The sequence below is a fragment of the Varanus komodoensis genome, unplaced genomic scaffold (genome assembly GCF_004798865.1).
Source record: "Varanus komodoensis strain SLA01 unplaced genomic scaffold, ASM479886v1 scaffold33, whole genome shotgun sequence".
Classification (NCBI taxonomy): domain Eukaryota; kingdom Metazoa; phylum Chordata; class Lepidosauria; order Squamata; family Varanidae; genus Varanus; species Varanus komodoensis.
The window spans coordinates 3,261,873-3,287,078 of record NW_025335817.1 but is presented as its reverse complement, the minus strand read 5'-3'; the positions used below and the strand labels follow the sequence as shown (position 1 = coordinate 3,287,078).

At 49.2% G+C, this 25,206-nt stretch overlaps 2 protein-coding genes across 3 annotated transcripts in view; one reads left to right on the top strand and one right to left on the bottom strand.

Moving 5' to 3' along the window:
* Positions 1 to 25,206, bottom strand: part of MYO1E (myosin IE) — a 63,878-nt gene that overhangs the window by 11,536 nt on the left and 27,136 nt on the right. For both annotated transcript variants that reach the window (XR_006415537.1, XM_044438595.1), the window contains exons 5-19: positions 20,926 to 21,013; positions 18,232 to 18,321; positions 17,690 to 17,821; positions 16,595 to 16,729; positions 16,136 to 16,268; positions 15,355 to 15,551; positions 14,098 to 14,178; positions 12,701 to 12,787; positions 10,443 to 10,529; positions 9,933 to 10,100; positions 9,064 to 9,149; positions 8,511 to 8,592; positions 7,362 to 7,468; positions 5,029 to 5,127; positions 289 to 433 (exon numbers count right to left, since the gene is read on the bottom strand). Coding sequence is in view for 1 of the 2 variants with exons in the window: in XM_044438595.1 (XP_044294530.1) it covers positions 289 to 433; positions 5,029 to 5,127; positions 7,362 to 7,468; positions 8,511 to 8,592; positions 9,064 to 9,149; positions 9,933 to 10,100; positions 10,443 to 10,529; positions 12,701 to 12,787; positions 14,098 to 14,178; positions 15,355 to 15,551; positions 16,136 to 16,268; positions 16,595 to 16,729; positions 17,690 to 17,821; positions 18,232 to 18,321; positions 20,926 to 21,013 (1,717 nt within the window). In the remaining variant the exon portion in view is untranslated. The remainder of the gene's footprint in view (positions 1 to 288; positions 434 to 5,028; positions 5,128 to 7,361; positions 7,469 to 8,510; positions 8,593 to 9,063; positions 9,150 to 9,932; positions 10,101 to 10,442; positions 10,530 to 12,700; positions 12,788 to 14,097; positions 14,179 to 15,354; positions 15,552 to 16,135; positions 16,269 to 16,594; positions 16,730 to 17,689; positions 17,822 to 18,231; positions 18,322 to 20,925; positions 21,014 to 25,206) is intronic.
* Positions 1 to 25,206, top strand: part of CCNB2 (cyclin B2) — a 50,185-nt gene that overhangs the window by 21,654 nt on the left and 3,325 nt on the right. The window lies entirely within an intron of this gene.

Here is a 25,206-nt window from a genome sequence, read left to right as displayed (position 1 = left end):
AGGGAGAGCATTATTTAAGCGCCATGTAACAGGGAACTGAGGAAAAGATGGCTTGGCCAGTATCACCCAGCAAGACTTCAGGGGCTTGAACCCAGAGCCAAATGCAAATTCCATCCACACTTGCAAAGTCTACCTACCTAACACCCAGCAACCTGCCACTATTATCCACAGTGCTTTGCTTCAGAGGCAGTGGCTGGCCTTGCTTGTCTCCCAACAGCCACAGAGCTGAACCAGCTCATCTTGGAAGGGTGCAGCCAAGAAGAATTAAGACTTTGCAGTCGTACTCACAGACTCAGGAGCTTTGATGAAGATTTTTGTTCTCCCAAGCTGGTACTGGTCAGGGTCCATATTTACAGAGTGGAGCAGGTGAAGAACACCCTGCTTCTCATCCCCTTTCCAGGAAGGCCAGGTTGCTTTGGTCAGGATGGCATACCTTCGGGGAGAGATGAGAGAGATACTGCACTCAGAGGACTCAGGCCATGCCCAGGAGACCCTATGTCCCAGCCCAAGTGCCGAGATCAGCGGCCGCCCGGTACTGTCACGGATCTGTTGTTGGTTCACAAAAGAAAATTCTTGCTCTGGTGCAAGCATCATCCCAAATCATCCATGTTTCAGTCCGCCTCTGGACCCAGTTATTGTAACGTGGGATTGGATTTATTACTATTACTGCCACCAAAGAATCAAAAACTCCCAAGGCAAGCAAGCTTCTCCTCAGAAGACGTCCTACAGACTAGAAGGACAAGGCACTGCAGCCACTAACAGTGCCCCCTCTGCTCCATTCTGTGGCTCCATGCCTTCCTACGCTTCTCTAGAACACCAAGCTCCAGCTCCTTGGCCAGACTGCTGATTCCACCCATCTTTCCCCAGACCACACCACGTCCCTGCGTTGGAATTCCCTCATAGCTTGTTCCTTTTCTCTATTATGTAGTTTCCTTTCCTTTCCTCATTCTAATCCTCTTCTTGCAGTTTCTTTGATAATGGTCTATGCCTCCTGCACCCCCTGAAAAGGGTACTCCTTGGAACAGCTAACTGTGAAGGCCTCAGTCTCAGAGAATGCCCTGTAGGAAGGCGGGTAGTCCTGCTTGGCATGCACAAGGCCCCCGGGCCCGTCCCGGACAGCATCTCCAGGTGGAGGCAGGGCGGGGACAGGCCTCTGCCAGCAAGCTGAGAAAGCAACTCCAGACCAGAGTGGGGTCATCCACAGCATCTCATGGAGCACAGCCTTTTCAAAAGTTCTGCAGCCATGAAAAACACTGCACAGGACCTACCCAAGGCACCCTCTCCAGCAGAAGTGGCAAGGTAGCAAACTGACCACCTCCCAGGTCAAGCCTGGCCAATCCCGACTGCACAGTTCAATCTGGTTTATCAAGTTACGAAGTATGTGCTTTCTCCTCCGGAAGGATCCAGCTTGTTCTTGTTTCCTAATGACAACCTCCAATTTGAATGCAGGTCAGGCAGAAAGAGACCAGCTCAAGGCCACTCAATGGCCACCGTGGCTGATCGGCGATTTGGGGTCTTTCTGGTCTTTCTCACACTGCGGCAACTCTCAATTAAAGAGAGCACAACAAGGAGGCAAACTGCAAAGGCAGTCATCGCAAAAGAATGAGCACACAAGCAAAAACGGGGTTATCACATGATAAAAAAAACCCAAAACAAAACAGGCTGCATGAATTGTTTGGACAGTGAAATGTGTCGGGGTTAAGTTGTCTCCCTGGAAGTTTGCTGACAGCGCTGCGCATCCCAGGGGAGCCCCGCCTGCCATCCGGCTGTGGGATGCTTTTACCGCTTCCTCTCCCCCTCCCTCTGCCTGCAGCTGTTTTATTAAAGCACATCACCTTCCTTCCTCCCTCCCTCAGGCCCAGCAAGGGAGGCTTAGCTCCACTTTGAAGCCGAGGACAAAGAAGTGGCAACCTGCAGGCCAAAGGGAAGCTAAGACAAACAAGCCCTGCGAGTAAACACTCCGAGAGCGCCCAGGGGAGTCTTTCCTCAGCCGTGTGAAGCTGATGAACAAGCAGAAAACATCCTGAGCATTTCAAAGGTGGCCCAGCAAAACTGTCCCTCCCGCACAGACTTAGCGCGTGGTGTGGGTGCCAGTGATATAATGCCTCTTCTAGGGTCATGTCTGCCCATGGCAGATGATGTCTTTAGCCTCTAAAAGCAGAAAAAATAGCTTTATTTTCTTTAGAGAACAGCATTCTTCAACCTGGTGGGACAGTTACCAATCCCACTGTCCTCAGAAAGCACAGCTAATATGGGATTGTAGCCCAAAACTTCTGTAGGGTTGGAGAAAGGGGCTTCAGAACAATGAATGCCTGCCCCATCCATGCTAACAAAAATTGACCGGTCAATCCATTAAAATGGCAAGTAGTCTTTAACCAAGGGATTATCCTCGGTTTTGCTTTACTCCCTTGGTGACTATTAGTCGGGATGCCTGTGTACCCCCCCAGTGTGAGGGGCTGCATGCCAGTGTCTGGCAGCAAAGGCAAGGGGGTGCTAATGGTGATCCTGGAAGTGGTTAACGCCTCTCTGAGGGACAGCCGGGTACCTGCCCCTTTAAAGGAGCCGGTAGTCCAACCGGTCCTGAAGAAGGCTTCCCTGGATCCAGAGATGGCCACTAATCATAGACAAGTGGCCAACATCCCGTTTTTGGGTAAGGTGTTGGAACGGGTGGTGGCAGGACAACTCCAAGCACTCTTGGATGAAACTGATTATCTGGACCCATTTCAGCCCAGCTTCAGACCCGGGTACGGCACTGAATCTGCCTTGGTCGCCCTGTACGATGACCTGTGCAAGGAGAGAGACAGGGGGAGTGCATCCCTGTTAGTTCTCCTGGACCTCTCAGCGGCTTTCGATACCATCGACCATGGTATCCTTCTGAATAGGCTGGCGGGATTGGGAGTTGGGAGGCACCGCGTGGCGGTGGTTCCGCTCCTATCTCAACGGCCAATTTCAGAAGGTGGTGCTGGGGGACTATGGCTCTGCGCCATGGCAGTTATGCCATGGAGTTCCGCAGGGGTCCATTTTGTCCCGCTTGCTATTCAACATCTACATGAAACCGCTGGGAGAGGTCATCAGGAGGTGTGGGCTGCGGAATCATCAGCTCTACCTCTCATTTTCCACCAATCCAGGTGAGGCAGTGGTTGTACTGAACCGGCAAAGGTAATGGGCTGGATGAGGGCCAATAAACTGAAGCTCAATCCAGACAAGACGGAGGTCCTGTTGGTTGGCGGATCAGGCTTCGGGGAAGGGAACCTTGACCTTGTCCTGAATGGGGTTGCACTCCCTCTGAAGGACAAGGTCCGCAGCTTGGGAGTGCTCCTTGATCCAGAGCTTTCGCTGGAAGCTCAAGTAACAGCAGTGGCGAGGAGCGCTTTCTTTCAGCTTCGGCTGATTCACCAGCTGCGTCCCTACCTGGAAAACGACTGCCTGGTGACAGTGACACACGTGTTGGTGACTTCCCAACTAGACTTCTGTAATGCACTCTACGTGGGGCTGCCCTTGAAGACGGTCTGGACACTTCAGATGGTGCAAAACAGAGCTGCCAGGTTGCTGATGGGGACTGGGCGTTGTGCTCACATAACTCCAGTCCTCCATCAGCTTCACTGGCTCCCCATTGAAGTCCGGGCCCAATTCAAGGTGTTGGTTATCACCTATAAAGCCCTTAACGGCTTGGGTCCTGGTTACCTAAAGGAGCGCTTACGTCCATATATGCCCACCCGCCCCTTGAGATCAGCGGGAGAGGCCCTTCTCCGGGAGCCCTCCCTGAAGGACATTAGGAGGGTGAGCACCCGGAGTAGGGCCTTCTCTGCGGTGGCGCCCCATCTATGGAATGCGCTCCCCAGAGAGGTCCGCCTGGCGCTGTCGTTATTTGCTTTTCGGCACCGGGCCAAGACCTTTTTATTTAAACGTCATTTTAATTGTTAATATTATTTATTGATTTTATATCTTCAGCCAGGACGTCTCCAATTATACTGTTTTATATGGTTAATCGTGTGTGTATTTATTTATTGTTGTGAGCTGCCCTGAGGCTTCGGCAAATGGGGCGGCATAGAAGTTTGCTAAATAAAAGAAATAAAATAATAAATAAATCTCTCGCGGGGGCTGGCTGGCCAGGCGGCCACTGTGGGACCACGAAGGCTTGTATGCTCACCCAGCACAGCTCTACCTTTATGCTTAAAATCAACACAGCAGAGCAAAGGGAACAATTTTCTTTTTACAGCAGCATGAGTCGCTTGAAAATCCTTGCACTGCATTCAGCTCAGGCATGCTTCATTTTGTCGCAAACCAAGCTCTGAAATACACTGATCAGCAAGTTTCCCTTACTGCCAGTTTAAACTGGGGAAGGTGGGGGTGGGGCAGCTGTAGAAGGACATCTACTGGCCAGTGACCAGTATATCACTGCTGCCTCCCCCGCAAACCTAAGAGCCATTTTTGCGACTGTTTTGGTTTCTGTGTAAGCCCAAGAATGGGCAGGTTTTTCAAAGCGCACCCTGACATCAGTCATTTTCAAAAGGCAGATTGCCTTGACCGGCAACACAAGGATATTGACGTTTGTGTAGATAAAATACATAACTGTAAAAACATCTAAAAACCTGAGCTTGCTTTACAAGAACCACAACTGCTGTACAAATCTTACGTCTTTCTCCATTTTAAAAGAAACAGGATCTTTTAAAGATTTATTGACAAGTAAACAGGAACAGGCATGTATTTAAGATGCCTAAGAATGTAAGAAAAGCCCTGCTAGTTCAGGCCAAGGGGCCATCCAGCACTTCCTTCCCATGGTGGCAAACCAGCTGCCCACTGGATGCTGCGAGCAGGATGGGTGCAAGGCCTCTGCCCTGGGCGTACACAGGCATGACACCTCTGAGCCAGGCTAGTAGGCACAGGCAGCCTTCCCCTCGTCGGGTGTTTAGGCTCTGCTAGAACCATTTGACTCTACTCAGCAAAGGGAGGAAAACCTGGGAATGAGCTTCCCTTCCTGGTGTAACCCCCTCTGAAGGAAGAAAGTGATGCTTAGAAATACTGTACCTTTGTAAGAATTTCTGGAACGCTCGCCTATAAGCGTAACCGGCTCGCCGTACTCGAATATTTTCTTTAAGCCCAAGATACTCCACTTGGTGCTTTACCCTGAAGGGGAAGGGTGAGAAATGGAGCCCGGTTAGCCACATGGGTAGAGAGACAGTGGCACCTCTGACGGTTCTGCTGAGACCAACTGGTCATTCAGATGACTGGCTGGGAGGAAAAAGCAACTGCTATGGAATAGCAGACCCAGGCTGGGTACCAAAAAGAGAACTGGGCCACACAGCAAGGGACATGGGCAAAAGGAACCTGCCTCCCCAGAGGCTGGCATTTGGCATCTTATTCCCCAAATTCCCACCTTTAAGGAGGAGTTAAAAACATCTCTCTCTCTCAACAGGCCTTCCCAGATTAGTTCTCATGTCAGTTTTATTTAGTACATTGTCTTAGGTGTAATCACTGTTGGTTTTAATTTTTGTAAACTGGCCAGAGCCTAAGGGAATGGAGCAGTACATAAATATTAAGATAAATAAGATAAAAATACTGAAGGGGCTTGTTCTGAAGCTACATTCACAATGTTTACATAGAAGAAAAATGCAAAGTTCATCTAGGGTGGATTTTTTTCTGAATAATACTCTATCCACTATGAGAAAAGAATATTTTCTAAAACAAGTGGCTCCAGAAGGATCACTTATGGGAGTAAAATTTATTGCAGGACTCTCATTTCCTTGGTCTGTGTTTAAATTCCACATTTTCAACAATATTGACATTCCCATATTAGTACATAACCAATTCTGAGATGTTTTGAGGTCTAAAAATCTGCCACCCAGATAAAGTCAGAAGTAAGCAATTTTTTGCTTTAAGCTATCTTGAAAGAATAATTAAACATTTTAGAATGCAGTATACTTTGGCTTGAACCAAGCTAAGTCTACAATTAAGCAGACTAGCTTGTTAAAACATGAAAACTGGGTGATTTTTAAAAACATGTCTTCTCTAGAATTGCAGTAATTCATCCCATTAACCTGACTCCCAGACACTGACCTAAAAGGAGTTGGTTCCCAGAGAGAAATTTTCAAAATTACCTTTTCCCAGACAAAAAGAAAAACAGTATAAAAGTTCTCTATAGTTTGACACTGGCACTGGTAAAGCAGTAAAAAAAAATTAAACTGTTCACCCCATTGCATTATTCCAGATGTGAGCAGGAGGGAATCTATAAACAGGAAAATATATTTTGGACAATCAGCTCTTTTTACTGCTACTCCACCAGAAGGCTTTGGAATGGGAACAAAATTCCCTACTCTAATTCTCCTAGTATATCATATTGTGAACAGTTCACTTTTCAAAAAAAGCTGGCAGGAGAATGGAGAACTCTTATTAGTGGAGAAAACAACTAACTGACCACAATTTTTAAAATTTTACAGAACTAGAGGGCACTGCCAGTTGCAACATGGGATTTAGGACCAGGGAGCAAGCCCCTCCTTGCTGTTCACCCCACCCGGGCGGACGTTGTGCTGTGAGCAATGTGGAAGGAATGTCTAGATTTTAGAAAGAAGCCACACAGACAAATCGGCAATGCATCCCATACTTAAAAGACTTCCAAAAAACTTGCAAAGGAATTCTCCAAGTTGTAAAAACAGCAATCTGGAAAAGCAGCAAAATGTTAACAAGAAATTAACTAGGCTCCAGTAGAAACCTGAAAAATACTGGTTAAAATCTTAATTTAAAAGGGGGCAAACTTGTCAAAGGACTGTTTAGGTAAACCAGTTAGGTTTACTGTTTAGGTACACTCCATCAGTTTTTGGGGTTTTGGCTCATTTGCCACTCAAATGTACACTTTTCAGGCCGACAAACATTACTATAACCTCTGTGCACACCAACTGATGTTCATGTAAGGCAGGGAAATTAAAATAATGAGAACACAAAGACCACAGGCATCATTTAGCAAGAGGTGTGCCCTTGTGGGTCCTCCTGAAAGGAACAGCTGCCGCACATCCCATTTATTCCTGCTGGAAGGCCCCTTATAAAGGGAAAGTTTGCTACGACTCAACAGCAAACCTTCCACGATCTGTCCACACAGCCTTCCCAGCTTCCAGCTTCCGTATCTCCGTTTCCAAAGGCAGCAGGAAGGGAAGCTTCGCCTTTTATTTAAGCATTTCATTGTACATTGTGGTATAGAAGCATCGCAGATGAAACAAAAAGCAAGGACCGCCCAGTTCTGTGAAATGGTTGCCCTGCCTCTTCCCGCAGTGACCAAAGCTTGCCGTAGGCCTGGGTGAGATGGTCCACTTGATGCACCCCGGATCACCTGCCCCCCATCACCGCACTGGGGAGGGTGACCTTTTTACCTGCTTTCTTCCCAGTCTCGAGGCTTTTTTGTTTCATTTGGCTTTATGCAGCGGATGTAATGAGGCGTGCATTTCATCAGGGTTCCAACAAGGTCATTGGCTTGTTTCTGCCGAAAGAGTCAAACACACGTAAAATGCCGGCCAGTACAAGCCCTCCCCGTGCCTCTAGCCCAGTTCTGTTGGCAGTGTTTGGCAGCAATGGCCCTCCCCGGCTCCAAGGAGGGTTCCTCCAGCTCGCCCCACCTGGAGATGCTAGGGGCCAAACTTTCGCTCTGCACGCAACACAGAAGCTCCACCGCCAACCTACAGCCCCTCCCAATCCTGGGATGAAAGACCAAGGGTGGAAGCTCGGGTGCTGCATATGGAGTCAGCCCCTTGGCCCATCTAGACTGGTGCTGCAGATGTTGAGTAGCAGCTAAGTTCCCCGGGATTTCAGGCAAGGGTTTTTCCAGCCCTTTGTGGAGATGCTGGTTGGGATGGAACTCAGCACCTTCTGCCTGCAAAGCCTCTGCAGAGGCACCCCATTGCTAAGGCGACACTCATTCAGGAAGAACCAGAACAATTCTGCTCCTTTTCCAAGCTCAGATAGTAATTTCTTTTTATCAGAGACAGTGGAAGCCAAGAGAGTGTACTGAAGTCAAAAGACTGACAGGCAATGAGCAATAATTCTGCTGATACGGATCTCCGAGAAAGGAAGGCTTTCAGATGCATAACCACCAACAGCAGCCTCTCCTAAAAGCTTTGGCTGTGCTCCAGCATAGCCATTCCATCTGCAGGCTTCCCACAGGGATCAACAGGTCGCTCACTTACTGAATTTCCTCGTACAGGTGTACGGTCCACTCACAGGGCTGGGGAGGAGCAGCAGCCAGGCCGGCAGCATGTGCGTGTGCAAGCTGCACTGAGTGCCAACCACTTACAGGACTAGGGAAGCAGGATGCATGAGGGGCAACCAGACTGACAGCAGTTCCAAGTGTGTAAGCTGATAGAACTGTACTCGCTAAAGGTAGTAGAGGTGTACTCATCCTTTCAAGTAAAGCTTGGGCATCCCAAGAAGAGCCCTGGGATACTCTCGAGGAGGCCAGCTCCCCAACATCCCCACCCTCTGCTGAGTACAGCCCTAGACTGACCTCTCCAAGAAACAGAACAAACCTTGATTTTGCTGCCAGCAGTCGTCGGCCGGCCTTTCTTATCGGCTTGGAGGTTTTCTGGAAAAAGAGCCTTTATAAAAGGCCTGGAAGAAGGCAAAGAAATGTGCAGCGTTTAGGTACAATACAAAATCTGGACTCAAGGAACTGATGGTAAAGAAGCTGAATTTAATGTGTGCACATGATTTATGATCATCTGACAGTCCAACCAGCACATTCCTCTTTCCTGGGTCTTAGGCACTGTTATCAATATGCTGCTGAAAAGTCATTTTTGCCTCTTTCTGCCTGCTTGCATTTCTTATGTGCAAGTATGTGTTCTTTTTTGTTCCTTTCATTTGGACAAGACTTCCATTTCCTGAAGGACGTGCTGTTTTTCCTAATGCTTTCCTTGATACTATTAACCTCTTGGATTTCATAGGACCTTTCCCGTCCTGCTATTTGAACTCAGAACAGCTATCTGAGCACTTCTGCTATTGTGGTTCTCAGTTACACACCAAGTGTTCTAGAGGAACGTGTACAAGAATCACCCCAAGTGCCAGGAAGCACATCTTACGTACAATTCACTGCTTTGCATGAGTTCAATTAAGTCCATGAAAAGAACATCTCGGTTCCTCTCGCAGAATCCATCCATGTCATAGGACACCTGGGGAAAGGAAGCAATTGCAACTCAAATGCTCAAACCTCTACTTCTCCCACAAGGAATAGGTATGCCAAGATATGGAACTTTTCTCCTGAGAAAAGAGAAGCAATTGCAACTCACGTTGCACTCTTTTAGAAAATGCAGTAGTGCATTGAGTCACAACCTGCATTACCCTTCCCCAGCGTGATGCTCTTCAGGTGTGTGGAACTATCATGCCCATCATTCCCAGACATTGTGGCCAATGCTTTCTTGGGGTCACAGGAGTTGTAGTAAGGCCAGTCTGGAGGGTGCCATGTTGGCAGAGGCTGACCTATAGAAATTAAGGGCTAGCTGCATGTCAGAACCAGTCAATGGTTTCTGTTTGAGCAAGGCAATTTGGGAAAGGGAGAGGACAAAACAAGCAGAGAGAGAGGGCTGCCCTGTGTTGTTTCCAGTGCCAAAGGTCAGTATTTCCACCCACTCATCTTCCCCATGAACATGAATGCTACCTTCCAATAAGGACACAGACAAGCCTTTCTGGCAAGAATGCAACTCCCATCAACCCTGACCACTGGCTATTCTGGCTGGGGCTGCTAGGAGGGGGAGGCCAAGACATCTGGACGAGCACAGGTTCCCCACCCCTGCCTTAAAGTGGACCACCAGGGGACCAAATACTGCCAAGCAAGAGAAGACCTGACTGCCCCACCCAACGGTGTTCTTTCTGGATTCTGAATGATACCCGGCAGCCGGACCCAGCCTACGACCAGCTGGGAATGGCATCTGGCTCCCCTCCATCTCCCCAGGCACCTTTCCAGCATAATGGTGGATGATGAAGCCCTGATTCCAGCTGTTGAAGTGCTCATGCGTCCCAATCTGCATCTGGAGCTTCTGCAGCAAGGTCTGGTCAGCTCCCTCCCCCACCGCATGCATCGTGGCACAGACGTCATCCAGAATGCTCATAATCCCCGGTGGATTCTGGTGTGGCAAGAGAAACAGAAGGGTGCTGAGGGCAAACGGGAGGCCCCCCAGCTTTCCCCAGTCAAGGGGATGCATAGGATGACATCTCGCGTCAGCCTCATAGATCACAGCCATGGACTGTGCTGGCTGGGGATGGTTGAAGCTGCAGCCCAACACACATGAATATTCAAACATGTCTTCAGAAACCCCTTTTGGGGTTCTATCTGGCAAGAAGTTGCCGAACATGTGGGGAGATACTGCAGTTCAGTAGGAGGGCATTCACTTTCCATGCAGAAGGGCTCAGGTTTTAAAAAACTGAGTCACAGTTGAGGGACCTCTGTGTAGGATTCCCGCACCTACCACTTTATTCTCTATGAGGTCACAAACGACCTTGTTGTTGAAGTAGTCTATGGGCGTCCAACGGATCCCTTCTTGCACATATTCTTCCTGCAATTCAGAAAGATGAATTCAGAAATGGAAATGCGGAGACGGAAAAGCATGGCGGTACCAAAATGTCTGTAAAACAGACCCAACAGCAAATGACTTTTAGAGAAGGGGATGGCACCCTTTGGGCAGTTGCAGAGGGCTCCTTTGGCTGCACCGTGGTGCCACCAGGGCATAAGAAGCGGCATCAGCTGGAATCCTCCACCTGCAAAACCACTGAACTCAGGTGAGACCGGTGCCACACAGCTGGCCTGTCTTCGTGGAGGCAGGCGCTCCGGGGAAAGGCACATTTATTAGCGTTGTGATAAGAACTTAAGAAAGGCCTGTGGGTTGGATCAGACCCCAAGCCCCCCACCCCACCCCACCCCAGTCCAGCATTGCTTTCATTTGGTGACCAGCCCACGGGATCCCACAAGCAGGATGTGAGTGCAAAGCACCCCCAGCCCAAGCTGCCCCCTACAAGCATCCTGCAGCCTGGAACTGGAGGCAGCACGTGGCAGCCAGGACTAGGGGACATTTAAACAGCCCCCTCTGAAGGGGTAGCCACAGCTGCATCTCGTGGTGGCAAATTCCGTGGTTCAATCGTATGCTGTGTGTGAACTGCTCTTCCCTTTACCTGCCCTGAATCTCCCACCAATCCACTTCATGGATGACCCCTCTGAGTTCTGGTATTAGGAGTGAAGAAGGAAAACATCTTCCTATCTACTTTCTGCACTTCATGCATAATTTTGTCCTGAATCAGCTTCATGAGATGACCCTGGGTTCTAGGACTACAAAAGTAGGAGAGAAATGTCCCCCTATTCACTTTCTCTGCACCCTGCCTAATTTTGTACACCTCTATTAGGTCTCCCCTTGCTTGCCTTTCTGTAAGTTAAAAAAAAGAACCCTTTCCTCATAGGGGAGTTGTTCCAGCCCCTTGATCTTCTGAGCTGCCCCTCTCTGCCCTTTTTCCAACCCCACAACATCCTCTTTTAAGTGCAGTGACCAGACTGGCACAGTATTCCAAGTGTGGTCAAACCACAGAATTGTATAAAGACCGTATGATACCAACAGTAATAATGCTGAAGGCACTGCCCCTGAATGGCCAGCCATATTTGCCACCGAAATGCCTCGGAATGACAGCAAACGCCGCAGCAACGGCATAGCAATTTTACATGGAAAAAACCACTTCTCCCATGTGCCTTATTTAAGGCAAAATCGTTGCTTCCTTCCCTGCCAGCCCACCCAATTTCTGTAGCAAATTCTATGGTGTGAATTAATTTTGTGGCGGCAGGCAGCACTGCTAGGCAGTGAACATCTGACAGCACAGGTGGTACTTAGCTTCTCAACAAAGGGGACTCCAGCTGCAGCTCACCTGACTTGTGAGCCTTTCCATAAATCCCAGTTCTACAATGCTGTCCAAGCTTATCCAGATGAAGGAAAGGCATTTGGCCCAGTCTAAAATGTACTGTTAATTGTTTTTCCATGATTGCTTTACTATTGCCTGCTCTAGGATTCATCACTGGCACTAGAAACAGTCTACAGGTTAAAGCCCAGACAAAGCGTAATTAAATTTATGTGCTGGAGCAGGCAGTCTTGCAAGCATCACAGGGCTCTTCCTCAGAGTTTACTTACTCTTATGGCTATTTAATGGGGTATTCTAGGTAACTCAGATCAAGTTCCATTGGGCCACTAAATATTACAATCCATATACTTGCAGTGAGTAAGATATAACAAATTCCCAATAAACCAGGTGCATTGCTCCAAACTAGTATTTAGGGACCAAATCACACCAACCGAGTCTTCAGAAAGGCAGGTAGCAAGGGAACATACGACCCCTTGTCAGGCAGCAAGGAAATTGAGAAAACAGCAGCTAACTTGGGTCCTTCATCCAACACAAATGCAAAGCCAGGCACAGTTTTTCCATCTGTGACAGCAAGTCAGCATCTATAGAGAAGTCATATGATGGGAAGATTATTCTGGTTCAGGAGACGCACTCTTGGGCCACTGTATCAGAGGAGAAAATGTGCCTGCTTCCACGACTGTGTTTACTTCTGCATCTGGGCTATTTAAACCGCAACAGTTTTTTTCTTTGTCCTTTTCTCCACAAGGCAAATTTTAAGTCGTCGTCAGTGGAAAAGCCATCCCACTGTGGGCTTTTGCATGGCCAGGTGGCAGCTCTTCTTTGTTTTTACCTGTTCTGCCTTCAGTGTCAGTTCAATAAAGATCTGCTGCAGCTTTTCATTGACAAAATTGATGCAAAACTGTTCGAATCCATTTTTCTGGAAGGAAAAACAAGCCATCAAAACATTGACTTCAGCCCCTCCGTATCAACACTTCTCTTATTCATTAGGTCAATCCTTATTCTTTTCCGCATTATATTTTCAATGACCTTAGCAGATGGTTTTCACATTTGTGCCATTTGCCTCACCAGAGAGGTCAGTAACCTAAATTCCCCAAAGCTGTTTCCAAGATTTGGGTTTTCATTAAAGGCACTCTTGCCACAGAACTGCCGTCTTTGGTCGAACGCCCAGAAAAACTCAGAACTTCTTTTTGTTCCTGGAGCACCTTACATTTCCCTTCTGCACAGATCTGTTCAGACTCTGAACTTTGCACGGCCTTATGTGAAATGCCTTGCTACAAATTAGTTTTTGTTTTCAGTTACACTGCATTGACTGGGAAACATTTCTGTCAGCTGCTCTGGAAGCATTTGCTATGAAAGGTGCAGGGGAAATGAATCCAGTAAAGCAATAATGATACAAATAAGATCATCCCGGCCCTATATTCCACTATATTTAAGCAAGCCTAACAGCACAATCTTACACATATTCACCAGGTTCAACACTGTTTACTTCCAAGTAAGTGTGCTAAAGATTCTTGCCCAAGATTGAGAGTCCAGCATTGGGCTATGCAAATAAGAGCACTAGACAGACTACAAATTCAGCCCCCGCCTCCTGCATGGAACCTTTTCCCTTCTCCCATAAAAAACAAATCACTGTACTTAATTTCTAGAAAGGAAAATATACTGCAGTGGCAGATCCAGTAGCAGGAAAGGCAAAATCTGCTTTCCACCTCTCAGTAGGACCAACCCATCTCTCAATGGAATGCAGCCCCCAACACACACAAGAACTACAGGCCAATAAACACTTGCCAATGTCACTATAAACCAACCAGCAGCAGCAAGTTTCCAAATTAAAAATAGTGCAGAAAATGGGAAAAGTGATGGAGAAAAGCGACATCTTTTGGCTTCTGTTTGAAGAGTTGCAAAGAGGGAGCCCGGAGGATCGATAGGGGGAGGGAGTTCTACGTGTGAGGTGCCACCTCTTTTACATGGGATGGCGAGGGCACTCGGCGCAAGGCCCCGGGAGAAGCTCTTTCCAGTCAGGGCGTTAGAAGAGTACTATGCCGGTGCTCCTGGTTTTCCTGCAGAATCTGGCTCCCAGCAGCCTGCCAGGGAGCTACGGTCCAGGCTACCCACCACACGGGAGCCCCTGAGAGCTGCCTGTGACCCACAGGCTTGTGCTTGCTCAGGTGAAAAAGACAGACAATGTCGCTGCCACGCAAAGATGCCCAGCCACCTTGAATGGATTACCTGAAATATTTCAAAGCCATAGATGTCCAGGACCCCAATATTATATTCTTCATGATCTTTTTCCATAGCTTTATTAATAGACTGATAAAACAAAACAGATAATGAAAGAATTGCATAAGGAGCAAGACAGTGGTCTTTTAGATCAATTAATAATGTAAAATTTAAAACGCTTCGACACACTTTTTAAAATGGGCCCACAGATTTTAATCTGCAGCCTGGGGCCTTCCTGCAGATGTGGCCTCCACGGGAGGCTTGCTTGGGGGGGAGGGCACAAGGAAGTGGGCCTTCTCTGCGGCCGCCCCCAACTGTGGAAGCACCCCCCCACTGAAGCCCACCTGGCACCAACCTCCTGTCCTTTCACACCAGGTTAAGACCCCCTTTGCGCTGGGGCATTTAGCAGCTCTAAATAGCACTAGGGGGGGTGAGTTACTTGTATTAATCTGTCTTAGTTGCTTAAATCATTTAAAAATTGCTTTTTAAAAGTCTGAAGTGAACTTTATGATGCTTGTTTTTATTTTATACTGTCATGGCATGAATAGCTTTACACTGCCTAGAGAGCTTCAGCTATTGGGCAGTATAGAAATAAAATTGCTAATAATGGTAACCCCAGGCTTGCCCCAGACAAGAAAGGCGGGCTGGTGATTTACAAGGAAGAGGTTGCAGAGATGCAGGCGGGAGAAAATGACTGTTTTCAAGACGCTTGCGGGTCTGCCTGTCACACACCCTTTCATAAGGGAGTCAGCGTGACATTTTTGTGCTTTTAGGAAAGCTTTTGTCATCTTTCCCTTCTGCTTTTCCAATTCTTTCATACTTTTCTTCCACACTCTCAAGTTTCCCTTTTCCCCCTCCGCTCCCACCTCTCGTGTCAACGGCCTGCCCTTCTGCACAAAGCGCCTCAAGTGGTCCTGGTTCTAATCCAGGCAGCCTTTTCTAAAGCCAGTCAGTTCTACAGAGTAGGAAGCAGCAAAGTGCGCCTGTACACTCAGCCAGGGCTTTTGTAGCCAGGAGCAGGTCAGGGGGCATAAAATGCTGCTGACGGTTGAGGAGGCAGGTACCAAACTGGAGGCAGGGAAGGGTGGGTGGAACAGACCAAAACTGGGGCACAGTCAAGAGTGCCTTTCATTGCAGCACAGTTGGTGTTCAGCAGGGTTTTCTGATTGACAGAAACAGCCCCACAGGGGCATTGTAGCCCTTATGACGGACGCCGGTTTGCAGTCCTCCAGGGACAGCCCCCCGCCCCCCCAAAAGGCCACCTACATCCACCAAGTAGTCAAAGACTCTGGCATGAAGCGCCTTGGCCAGGGCATCCCTGGTGTAGCAGGCCTGCTCCACGTTGAGGGTCACATGGATGGATTCCGACTTGCCCCCCCACTTGCTGTCCATCTGCCGGCTGGTCAGCTTCTCTTTGAGGCGGCCCTGGTCAATACCCAGAAGGAAGGCTGGAAACGCCAAGACTGCAAGAGATAAAAATAGGATCGCGGCAAGCTTAGCTGAGGCAGCAGCGGTACAAAGATGGAGTCCAAAGGAGAGAAGCAGCAAAATCGATGCCAGATGACTCTGGACAAGCAGCCCACTGAAACGAAGGCCGAAAAATAGGCTTTTCAAAGAGTGCCTCCACATGTTCCGCAAACAGAGGCCATGCTGTACTTTGGTCTCGTTCGCTCCTGAGCTAGCGAGCCTGTTCATACGGGAATTCCAAGGGAGAACTAAGCGAGCCTCCTGCCCGTCACACAGCCAGGCAGCAGTCTCCCGCGCACGTCCCTTGGAGTCACATGGGTGCTGCATGGGAGCGCAGCTGTTCCAGCAGGCAGGGCCAGCGGTCCGTCAGCGTCGTCGCAAGGGGCTTGTGGAGGCCTGCCCCCAGCCTGGGCTCCTCAGCCACTCCGGCCTGCTCCTGCTGCCACAGGTGCCCGGCCATCTCTGGCGGGGGCAGGAGCCAACTGGGCGGGCTGCTCCCAGCATTTTCCCCACAGGGCCATCCCCGCCCGCCAGCCCCAACCAAGCACTACTTGGAGCCCCACTTTTGGGGGCCACTTACACTCCTCGCTCTCCACAGCAGCATAGTTGCCCACTTCTTTGAAGCTTATATTGCCCAGGTGGAGTACCCCAGCCACGATCTGCAGCACCAAAGCCTGCTCGTCCGCAAAGATCCCGATCACGTTCATGGCGTGCTGTGAGAATAAAGGGAGAAGGGGTGGGGAAGAGCAGTGGGTGCACTGAAAACCAGTCCCAGGAATTCCACATGCTCTTTGAGCAAATAGTTGAAACTCTTCCAAGATAGTTTTTATAGCATTCAAAAGATAAGACAGTCCTTAAAATAACCAGAGCCCTTCCGGCTAAAGGAGCAGAACAGAACTGAAAAGAAACACACAAACAAACAAACAAACAAACAAACGAAGTAAGGCAGGCTGGCATTGTTATCACAATATGTAGGGAAATATCGCTCCCTTTTTACTTAAATCAGAAACTTAATGGGGGGGCGCAGGGGGGGATTTACCAGTGTTTCCTGGAAATCCAATTTGTCATTGATGTCCTCCACTTTGTAGGATCCTGAGAGACTCAGATAGTGATAATAGTCCATGCTAGTGATGCCGAGGGTGGACTTCTGCTCCACGGAAGCCCCTTCAATCAGCTGCAGGGGGGAAAGCAGAAATTGCACTCTTAGCTGCCCTCGCTCCTGCCTGTGCTTGGGAATCGGGTTTCATTTTCCGGAGGGCAGCACTGTTGATCTTGCTGAAGTAAAACCAGCAGCTCTCGTGTTCATCACAGAACAAATGTCGAGCGGGCGCACAACACCGCAGGCCTGCTCGCCAAATCCAGGCCACTCACCCCTGGGCTCCGCAGATGGTCAGGCACAGGCCCTCTCCGGAGCAGCACTGCTGGCTGCCGCCCTTGCTTTGTCTGACTCCCCGCTTCCAGAAGGCCCGAATGCCTCTCCAGAGGCCAGGGTGCTGGCAGGAGCTTAAGCAGGAGAGAGTGGTGGGTTTGGTCCCACCTTTCTTAGTTAAGCTCCACCAGCCCTGCAGAGCAGCTCGGAGGAGCTCCTCCCATTGGAACTGGGTCCTTGGGAGGGCAGAGGTCCAGCACCAACACTCTGAGAGCCCTTCGCAGGGGCTCCAGTTAAAAAGGAGGGCTGCAAGAGGACGGCAGGGCTCCGGGGCGGGGTCCTCTCTGCCTGAGCTTGGGGGCTCCAGCTGGGCAACAGAGCCCTATGCGTGCCAGGGATTGTCAACAGCTCCTGTACAGACAGCCGAAGGGCTGGGGGACCTGCTAACCCAACCGTCTCCTGCACACCTACCAAAAGCAGAAGGGAGAAGCCGCTGCTCATCCTAGTGGCGCTCAGACAGGACAGTGTGGTGCCCTTCAGAGGTGTTGAACCGCAGCGCCCATCCTGCTGGCTGGGAGTGATGGGAGTTGCAGCCCAACATATCTGAAGGGTTCCGGGTTGGGTTGGGGAAGGCAGGAAAAGGCTGTGAATGCTCCCTTTTATCTAGTGAAAAACCCTGACATTAAAAAAAGCCAACTCAGAAACCTTGACATTGTTCTTTTTTAAAAAAAAAGCAAACCTGCCCCCTCTCCAAAGGCATCGAACCTGGTAAAAAATGTGGAAGCTCCTTTCCCCAGGATTCCTCATGACCACCCGCGATTTCTCCAGCAGGAAGTTGGATATCTTGCCTCCATCTGGTTCCCCACCTGGACTAAACTGGATTTCAAAGTATTTCCCCTGCAACAAATAAAGGATGCAGATTGTTGAAAATGGATAAAGTAAATATTCATCTCCATGAGAAGTCTTGCTAAATGCTTGAATGTTTTTTTGTCCATCATGCTTCAGGTTAAAGTTGGATAGTGAAACAGAAGCAATTCTTCCAAGAGCTTTTTGCATGAGGTCTTCAGCTTGCTGGGGCAGGGGGTGAAGGGAAAGAAGATTTTTAAAAAATGGATTTTGGTTGGTGGTATTGTGGCACTTCTCTTTCCATCCCACTAAGAAAGGTGTAGAGTGGAGCTGGTTCTTTTCAGTGCCAACAAGGAAATAAATAATGGAATTAGTTGCATTACAGAGATTAGTTAAGATCACAGTCCTTCTCTGTCCCATGTCATGCTGCTTTTTGCAAGTTACCAAAGAGAGAGACTTACAAATCTGCTGGAATTGTTGTTTCGAACTGTCTTGGCATTCCCAAAAGCCTCCAGCAGAGGATTTGACTGCAGAATAATGTCCTTCACGTGCTGCAAACAAATAATAAATGGATTAGCTAAATATAGGAAAGAGACCTTGGATAAGAACAACCATCTTCCTTAATCTTCCCAAACCTTTACAAAGAAGAGGCACAGTGCTAGAGAGAACCTTAGGTTTGTTCCTGCGAGACCATTCCTGTCATCATGAACAAGTGGCCATCATGGGAAGCTGCAGAAATCCTTTCCTGGAAATCTTGGCACAAAGTTGGAAGCTCACCCTGTTTTTGGGGGAATCCAGTTGTTTTTGAGGGGGAGGAAAAGAAAAGAGACAACATGCTACTTCAGCCTTCCCCAGCCTGGGCCCTCCAGGTGTGCTGGGCTACAAATCCCACTTTGGTCAGGACTGAGCAAATTTGTGTAGGAGAAGCTCTGTGGAGGGAATGCACTCCAGGTTCAGCCCCCGGCACTTCTAAATGAAAAGGGTCTCAAATCCAGGAAGAGGCATCCACCTGGAAGAGAGAAAGTTGCTAGAGAGTACAGTAGCGGAATAGATAATGGCTACTGGTCCGAACAGCAGAGACTGTACCCGCTCCTATAAAGAGCCTTTAGAGGTTGTAGGCAACGTGGTGGGGCAAGAACCTGCAGCTGAAATGCCAACGGTGCTGGACCTCGAGACAGTCAGGCAGTCCCTGAGAGCCAGGCAGTTTGTGGAGGGAGACTTGGCATCACTTGTCCGAAGTCACAGCATCAGGTGAAGAGGGCAAGCCCACGGAGGAGCCTCCGGTGCACCCAGCCATTGGCCCGAAACAAGAGAGCCCTCCCCAGAGGGTGGGCTTTTCCTTTCGTCTTGGGAAAGGAGGAGAGGTATTCAGCTTGGACTCGGTCCTTCTTGCTTTTCGCATGGGCTTCCACAATTCTCCTCCTTTGCACTACGAAGCCAGCCGAGTTGGCCCTCTTGAACATAATAAAGCCTTTTCATTGGAAAGCCAATGCCAGCTACAGAAAACCCTGCCACATCAGAGGCCCAGAGGCCTTGTGTCTCAGCAGCAGCTGCTGGAAAGTACCAGTGGGAGAGTGCCACTGCACCCGTGTCCCCTCCCGACAGCCACCGGGTGGCCACTGTGTGGACAGAATGAGGGCGAGGGGCTGTGCATCTGATCCAACAGGGCTTCTTTCCCCCTCATCCATCTTCTTTGTGATTTATTTATGCATTCCTACGCTCCTGTTCAAAAGTTGCAGGAGAACACTTGCCTCAGATAGGTGGATGGAGAACCTAATAAAGGAGCAGGGAAATATTAAATCTTCCCCACACACACACACTCCTGCCCTCTTGCCTCCCTTTCGAGTAATCAAAGAGATTAGTGTCCACTTCATCACCTGTTTTCTGGCAGGAGATCAGTTTGAGTTTGGCTTTTGCAGAAAGGGTGAAATGACTGAGAAATGTTATTTATAGTATGCGATTAAAGTCATTCCAGAACTAACACAGTGCACATTTCCGTTCCATTGCTCCTTCTTCAGCTACTGATAGAGACTAAACTATCATTGTCTCCCCTGCTAAAAACAGGAAGGACACAATCGACATGAGTACAATAAAGCAAATAAATTACAGGGATCTAAGGGGCAAGACTGACAGCCACCCGGCCGAAGGAAGCAGCCACCAGTTCCCTAAAATAGCCTGCCTGCCAATGACTTCATGAACACCCATCAGACAAACTCCAGAGCTAGCCCACTACGTTCCCTTCAGCCAGTGCAACTCATGTGCATGCAGCCTAACCCTAACCTTAACCTGAAAGCGCCCTCTAAAGAAGGCAAAACACACAACGCACAGCATCTGTGTCCAAACCTGTACTTTTTTCTATGGGGCCTGGGGAAGCGCGCACTTTGAGATGGCATTTGAGACAAAAGCATCCACATCTCAAGCAATGGCATGAGTATTCCAGGTGTACCAAAAGGACTGGGGAACGTGCGCCCTGAAATCTTATATTTAAGTATTATAAGGCTTCCCTCTCCAGTTTCTCCACACCATCTGTCGTAGAAACATAGAAACAGAGCGAGTCGGAAGGGCTCCCCCCGGGCCATCTAGTCTGACCCCCGGCTCTAGCCGGCTTCGCTCACGACATGCCTACCATGTGCACGTCTAGCCTATCCTTGAACACCCAAGGTCAGGTCTCCCCTCATTTGCCTTTCCTCTAAACTAAGGCAACTAAGAAGTTGTTATCTTTCCTCATAGACAAGCTGCTCCAGCCCCTGATGCTGCCTTCCAAAAAGGGCGTTCTAAATGCTTCATCCCTGCTGGCAGGAGGGGCTGTGTGGAGCCAGGAGAAGGCACATGAAATGGCCAGGCAAAGGAGCCATGCTCTCTCTTCCGCACACTGCCATCACCACCAGTTAATGCGGAAAGAGCATCAGGAGGCCATCAAGAATTTCATCTCCACCTGTCCGAGTACAACCTGAGCTCATTGCAAATAAGGAAATGAGGACGTCCCCAAGGAACTGGGAATTTTCCCCTAAAGTTAAGCTATCAAGTGCCACAGGAGTTCAATTCAATGGGTAAGCATCCCAAGAACCAATGGATAAGCAGAGCCTGAGGTCAGACCTCACGGTGGGTTGATGATTGTTGCCCAGATATTTCCCGTCCAACTGCGGTCAGCTCACCTGCACTTTAGGGCCGCCTCCTGAAATTTTGGAGATGTAACTCATAATGTACTTGGCTCCTACAGTCTTCCCAGCTCCACTTTCGCCACTAGGAGAAATCAGAAGCAGGATGTCGTTAATGTATGTGTGTGAATCCCCTGAACCATGTCCGGTCATCTCATGCACCCCTCACAACAGGAAAGGCAGTAAGTCCCTGGTTCTGGACTAAATCTCACAGCCCCGCTGTGTGCCTTAGATACGAGCATGCTGTTTTTATCTGAGTTTTACGTCTGTATCGATCCAGCGCTTGATGCCTTTGCTCAACATAACAGCTATAAAACCAAGCAAGATCCTGATGCAATATTTATGAACAGCACTAATCAACCGCAAGGTCCATTCTTACTGGCCTGACCACTCTGGACCTGGATTAAATATCAATGAAATCCCTCCAGGGAACTGTGGTTCTTCCAGCAAAAGGATTCTTCTACAGCATTTGCACACCAGTTCCTCCCTCTTCTATTGCTTTTCCAATAAGCAAGAAACAAAATGCACTCTTTTTTTCTAATTTTGTCTCACTTTTGGAATTTACCACCAGAAGTGTTCTGCAAAAAATGCTTCTTAGGTTTCAACTACAAAGCAGGTATTAATGATACTGAGCCACTAAGAGGGGGGAAAAACATTATGGACTCCATATCCATTTCAGGGAACCCTATTTTGTTGCCCACTAAATGGTCCCATCTACTGTTACAAAATGCTGCAACATGTGTTAAAAGTTTCAGAGAACATAGAAAAAAGTGAACAGTAAAATAACGTTTTTGAAATGCTCAAGAACAACTACTCAGTTTTAAACATAAATTTTGTTTTCAGTTTTGCAGTTCCTCTCATTCTAAAAGTTAAACAATGTAATGTGTGCATATTGAGAAAGAAAGCAAGAGCAGAGAAACTAATATAGAGCTAGGCTGGTATAGTAATGAGGATGTAAATCCACAGGGTGACTTTGGGATAAATGCCAGGTATCACGCAGTGTGCTGACAGAGGATGTGACCGAGCAATTCCTACACCTGAGCCACAGGTGACGGTTGAGCGACTACAGAATTTGTCAGGACCTGAGGTGGGCCAGCACCATGGTGGAAATGTTGGGGAAACGTTCCACCAGTGGAACAGCTAACACAAGGTGGATCCAAACGAGTTTTTCATGTAAATGGGAGAGCAGAGCGCAGAAGGCAAGCCTTGCAGTAATTATGTCCGGCAAGAAGGAAGAGCACATTCTTGCTTGATGGCAGCAAGGGCAGGAAAGCATCTTGCTTTTTGAGAACCGCTGCACCCTCCGGTAGCCATCCAGCAGAGCGCCTTGAAGTGGCAGGCGGACTCTTGCCCCTGGACCCTGAGAAGGGTGTTTTGGAACCCTTAGAGACTGTGACAAATCTGCAGGACATGCTGCGGGTGGCATTGTTAATATTCCCTCTGAGCTTGACATGATTGTTAATACGGCTCTGGAAGAGGCATCTAGAGCACCATCTAAAAAATTGGTTGCATGGATCAGTTTCAGGATAAGCAGTCTTAAGGTGCAGATTTGCAGAGGTTTGTCTCGCCACCTGAACACTGAACCCTTGCCCGCTGTGTCTAATTACATTTATCAGAAGGAGATTATCTGGTGGGTCCAAGCAGTGGTTTAGCACCCGCTTAAGCAAGAGAGTTATAAAACTGCTTCTTAAGAAAACTGCCTGGTATAAAACCATTGTACAAAGTAACTTAGTGGAACCATAGGGAGAGCCCGTTTCCCCGGCCAAAGAGCAGATCCTGGGTCAGCCCAGGAGGAGGGGTGGGTGTCTGTGGCTGAGGAGCCACGGGTAGTGGCCCACAGATAAGCTGGGGGCCGCTGAGACTTGCTCGCTGCAAACCCTTGGGGAGACCAGGCAAGCCTGCCAGTGGGGAGGAGGCCGATCGGCCATTGCCAGTCTTGGGCAGAGGGTCCGCAGGCAACGAGGTCTGCCTGAGAGGAGGGTGGCAGCCACTGGAAGGCGGCGGAAGGTTGGTCAGGCCCTTGGTTTGGATTCGGCTTCTCCTTCACTGGCCTCCGTGGACAGAACTCTGCCTCTGCTTTTTGCTTTCCTTGTTGACGTCTGAAATACCTGTGCTTAATCTGGCTGGCTTGCATCAAGTTAATCAAGCATATATATTTATATATATGGGTATTTTTATCCTGTGCAATTACGACGTGTCTCCGGACGTCTCTTAGAAGGCTGTTGCAGGGGTTTCACTGGGAGGAGGGAGAGGACAAAGGGCGACGGATTTGTGCCTGCCTTGCTTGCGGAAGGTCCTGGATTCAAACTCCAGCAGCGTCTCAGCAGACTAGGGAATATCTGTGCCTGAACCCAGGGAGAAGTGGTGATGCCACAGGAGATGCACAATACGGGGGCCGGGGGGACCAAGGCGGGTGTATCCAAACTGTGCTGGATGCAAACATGCTGGACTGGCAGAAAGACAGACTAGTCAGTGCTAGGCCAGATTAAGCCAGAGCTTTCCCTGGAAACAAAAACGGCAAAACCAAAGCTGCTGGGCATATCAGGGGAAGGCGAGGCTTGCTGGAGCTAGGAAACGTCGACAGTGGAAGACCAGCTATGAGTTAGATCGATTCCACACAGGAAGCCACAGCCTTGCGCTCACAAGAGCTAAGCAGGGCAGTGAAGAACAGGGCCTCTCAGGGGGCGCTTGTCTGAGGGTCGCCACGCGTCAGAGACAACTTGACAGCACGGGACTGCAGCAGCGTTGGTGCATATTTACGGAGAAGAAAATCCCACCTTGTCCAGGGAAGCTCACCCTTTGCATAAGTGAGCACAGTCTGTTGCCCGAGTCACTACTTAGCAACTTTTGGCTCCTACAGAGCAGAATCCATTTGGCGGCAAGAGAGGTGCAGACCGCTCGGTAGCTGGTCAGATCAGGAAATCAGAAGCCAGACTCAACAACATACTTAAATAAATCACAAAGGCCGTGCACTAGTGCTATTAAAATTAAAAGGGAAATCAAAGGTGCATTGGATGCCAGAATGAAATCGGATTTTGGCTGCTGCTGAAGGTTACGCTGAACAGATTCAGCCCATCCTGCACAGCTGCAGTGCTGCCATCAGACGCCTGCAGACGGGGTGGGCGGAAGGAGCAGTCTGCATTCCTCTTCGTGAAGGCTGCTGTTGGGCCTACCAAGCACAGCAGATTTCGAACCTAGCACAGTCATGGGAAGTTTGGGGCCTGGAGCTCAGCTCTGCATACCTTCCCGTATGATCACAGGCGAAACAGGGTGGTCCTCCCAACCAGCCACAGCCGTAAAAGTCAGCCTCGGAAGGGGACTGTTTTTTACAGCCTGGCTGTGTGCAAACCGAGCAGGGAGCAGATTCTGTGGGGAGAGGGGAACGTGTGTGCATTGCCAGGGGAAGATGTCAGGCGAAGACGGCGGACAGAGAGGCCCTCTTGAATGTCGTGCTCACTCATGGGCCAGATTCCCCTTTCCAGAGAGAGCATTGGAGGGGGAGCAGCAGCAGTCTCACTCCTGTATTGAAGCCAGTGCAGCAGCTGAGCTGCTGAGAAAGACATTGCTGTGAATGATGCCCCCATTTCCCTGGACTGGAACACTGACTCTCAATCTGTGTGGGTTCCCCCCTTGGAGCTTTCACTTAAACAGTTAAAGCAGTGTGCCTACTGCTTCTGCCTGGGCTGTTGGATTTATTGGGCCCCGTAAATGATATAAGCTTTGCTGCAAGATCTGGAAAGCTGGTTTCTATCACCAGATCGGCTGTAATGAAGAGGACCTAGCACCTGCCTGATGTGCTTGATGTGGCTTGCGCTCCTCCCGCTTGTGGCTAGCGCTCTTCTCCAGGGACTCCAAAGAAAGATACCCTCCCCTCTGCTGCCCTTAGGAGGAGGCAGTTGCCCTGGGGCAGGGAAGAGGCTGGCCCAGCAAGCTTCTTATGCTAGGCACGGGCCTGGCAGCTATGCCGAGCCCCTGCCCCCTCTCAGGACATTCACGTGTTCATTATGAAAGACCGAATCCTGTCCTGCAGTTAAAATGATCAAGGAGGCTTGCAGCAGAAAAGAGGAAGGACCAAAATGCAATAGAATGAAATTCGCGTTTAAATACCACATCAGAAAGAGTGAAAAGCTACACCAGAATGCAGGAAGGTGCCTGCGCGCAGCCAAGCCACTCGCCGGGGAACACGCACAGCATGGACCTTCTGCATCCGCAGCAAGACCTTTCTCACCAAACTGCAGCCTCGAATCTACCAGATCAGCAGAGAAACGCCACCCGTGT